The 13,576-nt window shown below is 44.5% G+C and overlaps 1 protein-coding gene across 2 annotated transcripts in view; it reads right to left on the bottom strand.

The window, feature by feature from the left end:
* The window catches only part of LOC121004919 (glutathione S-transferase P 1-like), a 643,183-nt gene extending 633,842 nt beyond the window's left edge, over positions 1 to 9,341 (bottom strand). The window contains exons 1-3 of one of the 2 annotated variants that reach the window (XM_040437350.1): positions 9,262 to 9,341; positions 5,240 to 5,275; positions 4,553 to 4,659 (exon numbers count right to left, since the gene is read on the bottom strand). In XM_040437350.1, the coding sequence (XP_040293284.1) occupies positions 4,553 to 4,659; positions 5,240 to 5,275; position 9,262 (144 nt within the window). In that variant the 5' untranslated portion in view covers positions 9,263 to 9,341. The remainder of the gene's footprint in view (positions 1 to 4,552; positions 4,660 to 5,239; positions 5,276 to 9,261) is intronic. The other variant, XM_040437349.1, reaches the window with a different exon arrangement.
* Between the last annotated feature and the right edge of the window lie 4,235 nt (positions 9,342 to 13,576).

The raw sequence follows: 13,576 nt of genomic DNA, 5'->3' as shown, positions 1-13,576 counted from the left end.
CGTTTCACGCAATGCAGGCCTCATAGAAATGAATGGATCTGCATGAAAAATCACAAGTGCTGATGTGGTGCGATTTTCACACATGGTTGCTAGGAGATTATAGGGATGAAAGCAACTCGGACCCCATTAACCACTTAAGGACCACAGGTTTATACCCCCCTAAAGACCAGGCCCTTTTTTACAAATCGGCACTACACTACTTTCACCGTTTATTGCTCGGTCATGCAACTTACCACCCAAATGAATTTTACCTCCTTTTCTTCTCACTAATAGAGCTTTCATTTGGTGGTATTTCATTGCTGCTGACATTTTTACTTTTTTTGTTATTAATCGAAATTTAACGATTTTTTTGCAAAAAAAATGACATTTTTCACTTTCAGTTGTAAAATTTTGCAAAAAAAAAACGAGATCCATATAGAAATTTTGCTCTAAATTTATAGTTCTACATGTCTTTGATAAAAAAAAAATGTTTGGGTAAAAAAAAAAATAGTTTGGGTAAAAGTTATAGCGTTTACAAACTATGGTACAAAAATGTGAATTTCCGCTTTTTGAAGCAGCTCTGACTTTCTGAGCACCTGTCATGTTTCCTGAGGTTCTACAATGGCCAAACAGTACAAACACCCCACAAATGACCCCATTTCGGAAAGTACACACCCTAAGGTATTCGCTGATGGGCATAGTGAGTTCATAGAACTTTTTATTTTTTGTCACAAGTTAGCGGAAAATGATGATTTTTATATTTTTTTTTCTTACAAAGTCTCATATTCCACTAACTTGTGACAAAAAATAAAAACTTCTATGAACTCACTATGCCCATCACGAAATACCTTGGGGTCTCTTCTTTCCAAAATGGGGTCACTTGTGGGGTAGTTATACTGCCCTGGCATTCTAGGGGCCCAAATGTGTGGTAAGGAGTTTGAAATCAAATTCTGTAAAAAATGACCTGTGAAATCCGAAAGGTGCTCTTTGGAATATGGGCCCCTTTGCCCACCTAGGCTGCAAAAAAGTGTCACATCTGGTATCTCTGTATTCAGGAGAAGTTGAGGAATGTGTTTTGGGGTGTCTTTTTACATATACCCATGCTGGGTGAGATAAATATCTTGGTCAAATGCCAACTTTGTATAAAAAAAAAAAGGGAAAAGTTGTCTTTTGCCAAGATATTTCTCTCACCCAGCATGGGTATATGTAAAATGACACCCCAAAACACATTCCCCACCTTCTCCTGAGTACGGCAATACCAGATGTGACACTTTTTTGCAGCCTAGGTGGGCAAAGGGGCCCATATTCCAAAGAGCACCTTTCGGATTTCACAGGTCATTTTTTACAGAATTTGATTTCAAACTCCTTACCACACATTCGGGCCCCTAGAATGCCAGGGCAGTATAACTACCCCACAAGTGACCCCATTTTGGAAAGAAGACACCCCAAGGTATTCAATGAGGGGCATGGCGAGTTCATAGAAATTTTTTTTTTTTGGCACAAGTTAGCGGAAATTGATATTTTTAATTTTTTTCTCACAAAGTCTCCCGTTCCGCTAACTTGGGACAAAAATTTCAATCTTTCATGGACTCAATATGCCCCTCATGGAATACCTGGGGGTGTCTTCTTTCCGAAATGGGGTCACATGTGGGGTATTTATACTGCCCTGGCATTCTAGGGGCCCTAAAGCGTGAGAAGAAGTCTGGAATATAAATGTCTAAAAAATTATACGCATTTGGTTTCCGTGAGGGGTATGGTGAGTTCATGTGAGATTTTATTTTTTGACACAAGTTAGTGGAATATGAGACTTTGTAAGAAAAAATAATAATAATTCCGCTAACTTGGGCCAAAAAAATGTCTGAATGGAGCCTTACAGGGGGGTGATCAATGACAGGGGGGGTGATCAGGGAGTCTATATGGGGTGATCACCACAGTCATTGATCACGCCTGTGTAAGGCTTCATTCAGACGTCCGTATGCGTTTTGCGGATCCGATCCATCTATCAGTGCATCCGTAAAAATCATGCGGACATCTGAATGGAGCTTTACAGGGGTGTAATCAATGACAGGGGGGTGATCAGGGAGTCTATATGGGGTGATCACCACAGTCATTGATCATGCCCCTGTAAGGCTTCATTCAGACGTCCGGATGCGTTTTGCGGATCCGATCCATCTATCAGTGGATCCGTAAAAATCATGCGGACGTCTGAATGGAGCATGACAGGGGGGGTGATCAATGACAGGGGGGTGATCAATGACAGGGGGGTGATCAATGACAGGGGGGTGATCAGGGAGTCTATATGGGGTGATCAGGGGCTAATAAGGGGTTAATAAGTGACGGGGGGGGGGGGGGGGGTGTAGTGTAGTGTAGTGGTGCTACTTTACTGAGCTACCTGTGTCCTCTGGTGGTCGATCCAAACAAAGGGGACCACCAGAGGACCAGGTAGCAGGTATATTAGACGCTGTTATCAAAACAGCGTCTAATATACCTGTTAGGGGTTAAAAAAAACACATCTCCAGCCTGCCAGCGAACGATCGCCGCTGGCAGGCTGGAGATCAACTCTTACCTTCCGTTCCTGTGAGCGCGCGCGCCTGTGTGCGCGCATTCACAGGAAATCTCGGCTCACGCGAGATGACGCCTATTGGCGTTAGCGTAGCCTGGGGGAGCCGCCGCAATGACGCCTTTCGGCGTTAGCGTGGCGGCAAGCGGTTAAAGTGTATACACTATTTTCCCTTTTAACATGGTTATAAAGGTTAAATAATAGCATTCTAATACAGAATGCTTACTAAAAGTGAATTGAGGGGGGTTAAAAAAATAAAAATGAACTCCCCTCATCCAATTGATCGCGCAGCCGGCATAGTCTTCTTGCTTCTTTCAGGACCTGCAAAAGGACCTCTTCATTTAGCAGGACCTGCGGTTATGTCAAAGGTCCTGAAAGAAGCAAGACTATGCCGGCTGCGTGATGAATTGGATGAGGGGAGTTAATTCTTTTTTTTTAACCCCCCTCAATCCACTTTTAGTAAGCATTCTGTATTAGAATGCTATTATTTAACCTTTATAACCATGTTATAAGGGACTGCAAACAATAACCGACAGCAATTACGTGCCTACTCGCGCGATTTCCCCCGCAATGCACACGCAACACATCCGTAGCAAATCCGGGATGCCCGTGTGAAAGAGGCCTAACTTTTCTAGCAGAGGTCATCGCTAGGAGAAAAGCCAGCTTTAGGGAGAGCATCTTAGGGGAAATGCTGTCTATTGGCGCAAAAGGATCTGACATCAGGGCTGAAAGAACCAAGTTTAAATCCCAAGGAGGGATCCTATTTCTGCAAACTGGGGATAACTTAGAAACTGCAGTGATGAATCCTTAGGACAGGAAACAGAACTGGAGGTGGAGAGGGTGGTCCCTCTTTTAAAGGGTTTCTGTCACCTGAAAAATGGTATTAAGCTGGCTGACATTAGCGATGTGCTAATGTCAGCTGAACATACCTATACATACCTATATTAGAGCCATCTCACTGCCTGAAGCCATTGAGATTTTTTATAATATGCTAATTAGCCTCTAGGAGCGAGGGGGGGGGCATTGCACCTGCTCCTAGAGGCTGTTTGCCCACCTCTTTTCACACCCGTCTCTTGATTGACAGGGCCAATAGATACTCACACCAGGATGATCCTCCATTTTCCGCAACACTAGTGCTTTACTCAGCAGTCTGAGATGTCAGTACTCAAGATACTTGCATTAACCCCTGCTGCACAGTTACTTTACCTCCAAGGAGGTCACCCCCTGGTCCATCACTGGTTCTGTACACCCTTCCAGCATACAGTCACCACACATCAAGTTTGCAGACTTGACACTCATGCCACCTGTAGGTACAGTAGACTCCTGGTTGCCACTATCTGTTATGGTGACATCCTTGTCATCAACCATGAACTCTAGGAGCACACATGAGCAGTCCCCTCATCTGAATTAAAGGCACTGTCACCACTAGTGAGCGTATACAACTGCTCATATGGCACTGTAGGTCTCCTTGAGGGCATTCTAACCAGAACTGTAGAGGCAATCTAAATTTATTTGTGCCCCTCAAAAAACGATTTCATAAATATGGCAATGAGCTTGTAAAAGAGTCCAAGGGGCAGAACTTATCGCTCATGGAGCCCGGCCGCACCCATTCTTAGAGAGCCCTGCTCCTTCCCTCATCTGCTATTCTTGATGTGCAGACATCACCCTGCCGCAGCAGTAAAAAAATAATAATCTCGCGCATGCGCATCTTCTAGTGCGTTTGCCTGTGCGCGCTGAATAACTCAATAACTGATCTGTGCAGTTTTTGCAGTTGTGTGTATGGAGCGATCTGCAAAATAAGGGCCTAATAGGGGATCTGAACCTGCGCTCCTCTAATCACTCATTCTGTTACTGTAAATCTGGCAGGCAATTAGGGTGAGAGGAAACACTGAATGCAGCAGTATACCAGAGCTGGCATCCACAAGTGATGGAGCGGGCACAGACCCCAATCCCACGCCATCACCTGATCTACATTTTACCATTATACTTTTTCCATGAGGGGTTTCATCTTACCGCAGCTTTCTTCAGATCCCCCTTCTGCCAGTCATCAGACGTTACGACTTCCTCCTTCCATTGAGCTCCCTGGTCAGCCATGAGCATTCGCATAGCTTCACAACGACCTGACAAAGAAAACAAAGAGAAATAACTCACCCCAAACCCCTGCAGACCACAACGCAGTTCTCCCCCAAACGTTACAAAAATGAAAATCCAGTCATCTTCTATTATAGCCTCTTCCTTACAGCAGCCCGATATTCTGACTAGGGCCAAGCTGCAGTACCAGACACACGCGTTTGGATGTCGCTCTGTGAGGAATTCTGCCCCTTTCACACCAGCGGATGCCGCGCGGGTAATCTGCTGCGTGGAAGACCGCCAAGCCCCGCTCCGGACAGCAGAGACACGGAGCAGTAACATGATTGATAATGCTCCGTGTCTGACCTTTTTACTACAGAATCACGGTGACAACTTTATCTTACCGTCATTCTGTAGTAAAAAGATCAGAGTGGCACGGAGCATTATCAATCATGTTACTGCTCTGTGTCTGCTGTCCAGTCCGGGGCTTGGCGGTCTTTCACACAGCGGATTACCCGCGCGGCATCCGCTCGTGAGAAACAGCCCTTGTAGGTGCAGCTGACCGTAGTAGACCATCAATGTAAAAATGCTTTAAATGGTTTGGTTCTAAGAAAGAAAACCTCTACTTACCTCTGGCATTAAAATAAATGATGGTGTATTCAGGCACTAAAGAGCGAGAAGAGAGACAGGCGGTATTAATTGGTGGTAATGCTACATGACTTCTGTATATGCCGGTTGTTACAAGTTATCCCTAAGGGGTCATGCACACAGTCGTTGTAGTTTTTGTGGTCCGCAAAACACGGATACCGGCCGTGTGTGTTCTGCATTTTGCAAAACGCAACATCCAGCCCATAATATAATTTGTCTGTTTTATGGACAAGGATAGGACATGTTCTATCTTTTTTTAGGATGACACTCGTACGTGGCAGTGCCGATGGCTGACTGAGGGAGACCCCTTCCTCTGAAACCACTTAGACGCTGTGGTTGCCATCAACTAGCATCTAAAGGGTTAAACTGCCTGGATCAGCGCTTCCACCATTCGGGCGGGACTCCCGCTCTCCACTGTCCAGGAGACCCATGCAGCACTTACATCTTAAAGGGTTTCTACCACCACATTTTGACCTAATTAGCTGTCAGACACTAGCGATCTGCTAGTGTCTGCTCTACCTAACCATGCTATTGTAATTCCTTTCTGTGCAGCGGTTACCCTAAAAAACGTAGTTTTATTGCTATGCTAATGAGCCTCTAGGTGCTATGGGGGCGTCTTTTCAGCACCTAGAGGCTCCGTCCACTCACTATTTCCGCCGCCCAGCGAGCTCCAGCCCGCTCCTCTAGATTGACAGACTACTTCTCTGCATCTCAGCCGAATTCTCGCACCCGCGCAGTGTGCTTCTGTATTCGGCGCAGTGAAGATGCCGGCACAGGGAGACGATCACTGCGCCTGCGCCGAATACAGAAGCACACGGCGCAGGAGCGAGAATTCGGCCGAGATGCAGAGAAGTAGTCTGTCAATCTAGAGGAGCGGGCTGGAGCGCGCTGGGCGGCGGAAATAGTGAGTGGACGGAGCCTCTAGGTGCTGAAAAGATGCCCCATAGCACCTAGAGGCTCATTAGCATAGCAATAAAACTATGTTTTTTAGGGTAACCGCTGCACAGAAAGGAATTACAATAGCATGGTTAGGTAGAGCAGACACTAGCAGATCGCTAGTGTCTGACAGCTAATTAGGTCAAAATGTGGTGGTAGAAACCCTTTAATGACCGCTGTAAAAAGGCGTATCGGCAGTAAGGCAGTTTCCTAATGTTTTTTGCACCCTTAGCAGTTCTGAAATGCCAGCTTTCACTGGGTTTAACGTTTCCCATAAAACATATGACTTTCATAAGCAAGTCTGGCAGCTGTCTAAAGTTAACCACTTCACTGTCAAAGCGCTGATACTGCAGGGAGCAGGTGTGTAGGAGAAGCAGCCAAGATGGAGAACCGCCATTGTGAGGAAGACATCCATGGAGAACAGCGTGCGGTGATTTGCCAGAAGCTCCGTTACCCCCTCTGCACAGACCATGAGCAAAAGCGTGAGCGCCATCTAGTGGCTGCTGACATGGAGCTTCCTTGTCGAATGCACTGTACAAGCAAGTACTGGGGGACTTTAGGAGTACAACTGGAAACCATATGACTTCTATTGAACGCAATTTAACCCCTTAAAGGGGTTGCCTAAAAATCTCAGACAACCCCTACAAGGTCTTTAAAAAAAATAAAAAAATAAATTAAATTAACCCCTTACTCCAGCACCATTCTCTGTGCCACTTCTCTGGTACTCCCACTGCATGTCACCGAGTACCAGGATGTGCCTGGATCCAGTCACTGTCCTCAGCTGTAGACCACCAAGGACAAGGATTGGCCAGACGGTCAGGTACAGCAGCAAAGCGCGCTTAAGTAATGGGTGAGACATTATATGGTTTTTAGGTCATGCCTGCTGATGTTAGGAGCGTACATCCCAGCACCACACAGCAGGAGACCAGAAGACCCCCGTTACATCACAGTATTAGGCCCCATGCACACAGCCGTATCCAGAGGCATCCTGCCTTCTCCCCTACGTCCCACCATATGCCTATTTTCCCGCAAAACTGACAATCGGACGTTCTATTTTTTGCAGGCCATGGAATGGGCATATTGTTGAGGACAGTGCGCCGTCCCCATTGAAATAAATAGTTCTGCATCTGATTGTTAAAAAAAAAAGTGGACCTAAACAGGTCTGCTGCCCAGAGACTGTCGTCCAACTTTCCAGTGCCAACTACAGTCCATAGGAGGGCACAGAGCTGCGTGCTCCTCAAAGCATTCCTAAGGCCTCATGCACACAACCGTTTGTCGCAGCGAGCAGCAGTTTTTGCGGCTTGGATGCAGAACAATTCACTTCAATGGGGCAGCAAAAGATGCAGACAGCACTGCGTGTGCTGTCCGCTAGGGGTGGGTGATATGGCCTAAAATCCATATTGCGATATAATTTTAAGCATGTGCAATATGCGATATATTGTTTTCTATATTGGGGGGCGGGGGTGTTTAAACTTTTTATTTAATCACTATTAGCCTCCTTAAGGGCTAGAACCCTTGACATATTCACCCTAATAGAGCTCTATTAGGGTGAATAGGACTTTACACTCTCCCTGCTGCCCTGTGCTTTGTGCACACAACAGCAGGGAGCTGACCATGGCAGCCAGCCTCTCATGTGCCCCCCAGCCTCTCATGTACCTCCAGCCTCTCCCTCTTATCAGCCCCCTCTGGTAACTCAAAACCCCCCTCCCTCGTATTAATAATTGGTGGCAATGATCAGGGTCGTCGTCCCCGTCCCCCCCATCATTGGTGGCAGTGGGCAGTTCCGATCGGTTATCATGGCAGCCAGGAGTCACGCTACTGAAGTCCTGGCTGCCATTGTATGTTAGTGAGCAGCATTATACTCGTGTCCGCTCCTTCTCATAGGTCTGTACGGCGCATTGCTAATGCTATAAGCATTAGCAATTTGCTGCACAGACAGAAGGAGCGACCGGCGGCCACGGCGCATGCGAGTATAATGCTGCTCACTAACATACCATCGCAGCCAGGACTTCAGTAGCGTGGGGGGGGGGGGGGGGGGGGGGAAACCCTGTGGGATATGGCCAGCACATTCATTGGTTGCGCAGTGGCCACAGTCCCTCCCCTCCTCCTCCTCCTCCTCTGTTCTAATTGGTGGTCAGCAGCAGCTGCGCACAGTGGGGAGGGAGGAGAACATGGTGCACGCCGAGAGCGCGATCATATCGCGGTCCAGAGATATAAGCAATATGCACAAAATCCATAACGTGGCATAAATGTATATCGCCTACCCCTACTGTCCGCATCCGCTGCTCCGTTGGCCGCAAAAAATAAATAAAAATTGTATATAACCGGTCCTATTCTTATCCGTTTTGCAGACAAGATTAGGAAGTTATATTAATGGCTGTCCGTGCCATTCGACAAATTGTGGAACGCACAGACACCATCCGTGTTTTGTGGACCGCAAAATACACAACGGTAGTGTGCATGTAACCTAAGGAAGCTCCACATAAAACTACAAATAAAGCCGTCATATAGCCCCAGCCATTGGCCTAGCAGGGCTGAGTGAGCGCAGGGGTCTCATACTACACAGCCATATGGCGGATATATTCTCCCGAGGAAGCATTTTCCCTCCTATGGTTCCCATTGTGAATGGCAGGGCACAGTAGCACTGACAGGTCTATAGGCACAGCACCCTCTGGACTGCCCCACCATGACACATGCCTGGAGCACAGCGCCCCCTCTAGGTTACATCTGTGTAATGGAGGGCTGGGATCCCAGCACAAGTGGCTGCTATAGGCATCACACCCACTTAAAGGGGAACTCCTGCAGTGGTAAAACAAACTCCAGGAGCTGATGCCGGTGACCACTGTATACACAGCTCATCCTGTACAGCAATGCAAAGTCACCCATGGAAAACGGGACGCAGAAAACTACAGCACTTATCCTTAGTTTCTAGTCCATAAAAGTGTAGGGAGTCTACAGCAGACATCTTCCATTACAGATTCCACTTCCCTCTGATAAGCCGTAAACACCCAGACTCAGCGATAAGAGCCCGCGCCCTATCGTGCAATGCAAGCGCTGAGGCGTCTTACTGTTGTCTTGCGGTGAAATCCTCAGGCACAGGAGTCACAGCCGGAGAACTGCAGCCAGGTGAGGCGGAGGCTTTATAGGCGGCGGAGGGGGCGGAGCTGAAGGCGGAGGCAGACTGCGCCTGCGCGGCGGCTCCTGTCAGTCACGGCGGCAGCCTCAGGCTCGGCTCCTCTCACTGCAGGAGGGCAACCAGGCTGTGCTGCCCACCTAGTAAGAGCAAGCCAGGGCGGGGCAGTGGTCTGTGCCCCCAGCAGCCGCCATCAATCATGCAACAAGGTCTTGCTTACATGAGACAGTTTTGTCGCGTTTTCTTTTTTTAAACAAAATCACTGCGTTTTTTTCTGCTGTTTAAACTATTCTAAAAATTGTGACAAAAACTCTTTAAATACGGCTCATGTGAATACACTACATAGCTATGGGCCATTAAAGGGGTATTCTGCTTGCTAGAAGTTATCCCCTATCCACAGGCTGGGGCATAACTATCAGATCGGTGGGGGTCCTACTGCTGGGGACCCCGTATCTCCTGCAGCCCCCCTGAAATTAAGGAAGTGGCCGGTCACACATGCTGGTGGCCGCGCCATTCACTTCTATGGTAGTTCCGGAGATAGCCGGTACAGCGCTCCACTGTCTCCGGAATTCCCATAGAGATGAATGGATAATGTCTAACAACTGGAATACCCCATTTAACCCTTTTGAGGACCAAGCCATCCTTGACAGAGAGGTTTTTGTTTTTTCCAACAGTCTTACCTTTTTTTATTTTTTCGGCAGCATAGACGTATTAGGCCTTTTTTACATGAGCGAGTTTTCCGTCCGGATGTAATGTGTGCATACCTCCCAACTTTAGAAAATTGTAAAGAGGGACAACGTGTGCATCGCGTGTAGCGCTCCGCTGCAATTTGTTTCATACCAGGCCACGCCTCTAACTCTGCCCAAAGCATAACTATACACACCCATTCCGCATATGCTCCCTAATAGTAGTTATGCCAAGATATGTGCCCCCTTCACAGTAGATATGCCAAGATGTGCCACCTCAGAGTAGTTATGCCCAAATATTCCCCCTCAGAGTAGTTATGCCCAGCGGTGCCCCCTTCATAGTAGTTATGTCAACGTGTGCCCCCTTCACAGGAGGTAAGAAAATCTAACAGTAAATACTCACCTGGTTCCTCCGATGATCACAGCTCAGCTGCAGGCGCTCCCCAGTAGGATACTGTCACACATTGCACTTGCTGTGTAGGAGCAGGGGCACAGAGGGTGATTCCTCCGCTCCTCCTACACAGCCAGTAGCGAGATATGTAATACCTTCCCTCCAGTTCTACTGTTAAATAGGTTGTCCTCTTTATACTACTGATGATCTATCCTCCGGATAGGTCATCAATGTCAGATCAGCCGTGGTCCTCCGACACCCCCGACGATCAGCTATTTGAAGAGAGGGCAGCGCTCAAATGAGAGCTGCCCTCTCTGATCTGTTCACCTGCTCGCCGTAGGATTTGCAGTGATGAGCAGGTAAACAGATCAGAGAAGGCAGCACTCATACAAAAAAAAAAAAAAGCGGACAACCCCTTTAACTCCTTAAGAACCGGGTTCATTTTCGCCGTATTTAAAACTTAAGTAAATAAAAAAAAGTATATATATGAGGTATCGCCGCGTCCGTAAGAACTTGCTCAATAAAAACATCACATGATCTAATCCCTGAGGTGAACAGCGTAAATTTTTAAAAAATAAATATGGTGTAAAAAAAGCCATTTTTTGTCACCTTACATCACAAAAAGTGTAATAGCAAGCGATAAAAAAGTCATACGCACCCCAAAATAGTGCCAATCAAACCATCATCTCACCCTGCAAAACATCATACCCTACCTAAGATAATCACCCAAAAACTGAAAAAACTATGGCTCTCAGACTATGGAGACACTAAAACATGATTTTTTTTTTCAAAAATGAAATTATTGTGTAAAACTTACATAAATAAAAATATGGAGACATATTAGGTATCGCCGCGTCCGTAATAAAAAAATAAAAACGGTGAAAAAAAAGCCATTTTTTGTCACCTTACATCACAAAAAGTGTAATAGCAAGCGATCAAAAAGTCATATGCACCCCAAAATAGTGCCAATCAAACCATCATCTCATCCTGAAAAAAATGAGCCCCTACAGAAGACAGTCGCCCAAAAAATAAATAAAATTATGGCTTTCAAAATGGGGAGACACTAAAGAATCATTATTTAATTTTTTTATGCTTTGTTATGTAAAACTGAATTAGGCTACATTCACACGTCAGTATTTTTCTATAATCCGATTTTCTGTCCGTTTTTTGCGGATCCGTTGTTCCTGAAAATGTTTCCGTATGTAATCCGTTTTTTGCGGATCCGCAAAAAACGGAAACATGTATAAATTTCAATAAGCAAATAAAGTTGTTTGGATTTCTTTAAAAAAAAAAAAAAAAAAAAATTAAAATGTAATTTCCAGGAACGGATTCCGTATAAAACGGATGACATACGGAATGACATCCGTATGTCATCCGTTTTTTGCGGATCCATTGACTTTGTATTGTACCAGGATCCGATTTTTCAGGACAAGAATAGGACATGTTTTATATTTAAACGGACATGCGGAACGGAACAACGGAAACGGACAGCACACATTGTGCTGTCCGATTTTTTCCAGGACCCATTGAAAATGAATGGGTCCAGATCTGGTCCTGATCTGTTCCTGAAAAAACGGAACAGATCAGGAAAGAAAAAACGGACGTGTGAATGGACCCTTAAATAACCCAAAAAAGTAGTGATATTTTGTATTGTCGCGTCCGTGACAACCTGCTCTATAGAAATACCGCATGATCTAACCTGTCAGATGAATGTTGTAAATAACAAAAAATAAAAACAGTGCCAAATCAGCTATTTCTTGTTACCTTGCCTCACAAAAAGTGTAATATAGAGCAACCAAAAATCTTGTTACCTTGCCTCACAGCCTCTCTGAGATGTGTATTTCCCCTGTAACTGGGACTACTATGTCAGCCCCAGTTAAAGGAGAAATCAATAGTGAAAAAAAAATTAAATAATTGAAGTTAAATGTCCCCCAGAGGTCTTGTATGACCTTATGAGTCATGTGTAAAATTAAAAATTTTAAAATAAAGTGTTTTTAAAAAAAAAAAGTTTCACATGTTAAAAAAACCTCCCCAATTAAGTAATTACAAAAAATTTTAAAAATAGAAAAAAAAAAAAAAAAAATAGACACATTTGGTATTGCCGCGTCTGTGACGGCTGGCTCTATAAATATATCACATGATCCACCCTGTCCGATAAACACTATTAAAAAAATAAAAACTGTGTAAAAAAAGCCATTTTTGTCACCTTACGTCACAAAAAGTGCAACACCAAGTGATCAAAAAAGCGTATGTCCCACAAAATAGTACCAATAAAGCTGTCACCTTATCCCTCAAAAAATGAGCCGCTACATAAGAAAATCGCTCAAAAAATAAAAAAAACTATAGCCCTCAGAACTTGGAGACATTAAAACATAATTTTTTTGTTTAAGAAATGCTATTGTGTTATAGTTAAATAAATATAAAAAAGTATACATATTAGGTATCACCGCGTCCGTAACAACCAGCTCTATAAAAATATCACATGACCTAACCCCTCAGGTGAACACTGTAAAAAAAAAGTGCCCAAAAAACAATTTTTTCTCACCTTACATTACAAAAATTGCAACACCAAGCGATCAAAAAAGGATATGTCCCCCAAAATAGTACCAATCAAACAGTCACCTCATCCTGCAAAAAATGAAACCCTACCTAAGACAATTAGTCAAAAAAAAGAAAACTATGTCTCTCAGACTATGGAGACACTAAAATATGATTCTTTTGCTTCAAAACTGCTATTATTATGTTAAAGTGAAATAAATAAATAAAAAGTAGACATATTGGGTATTGCCGCATACGTAACAACCTGCTCTATAAAAATATCACATGACATAACCACTCAGGTGAACACCGTAAAAAATAAAAACAATGCCAAAAAAACTATTTTTGGTCACCTAACATCACATAAAGTGCAACACCAAGCGATCAAAAAAGCATATGCCCCCCGAAATAGTACCAATCAAACTGTCAGCTCATCCTGCAAAAAATGAGACCATAACTAAGACAATCGGTCAAAAAATAAAAAAGCTATGGTGATCAGACTATGGAGACACTAAAACATAATTTTTTGGGTTTTAAAAATGCTATTATTGTGTAAAACTTTCTTAATACATAAGAAAAGTATACATATTAGGGATTGAATCGTCCGTAACGATCTGCTCTATAAAAATATCACA

The sequence above is a fragment of the Bufo bufo genome, chromosome 6 (assembly GCF_905171765.1).
Source record: "Bufo bufo chromosome 6, aBufBuf1.1, whole genome shotgun sequence".
NCBI classification, from domain to species: domain Eukaryota; kingdom Metazoa; phylum Chordata; class Amphibia; order Anura; family Bufonidae; genus Bufo; species Bufo bufo.
The sequence above is the reverse complement of the archived record's forward strand: the minus strand, read 5'-3'. Positions and strand labels throughout refer to the sequence as shown.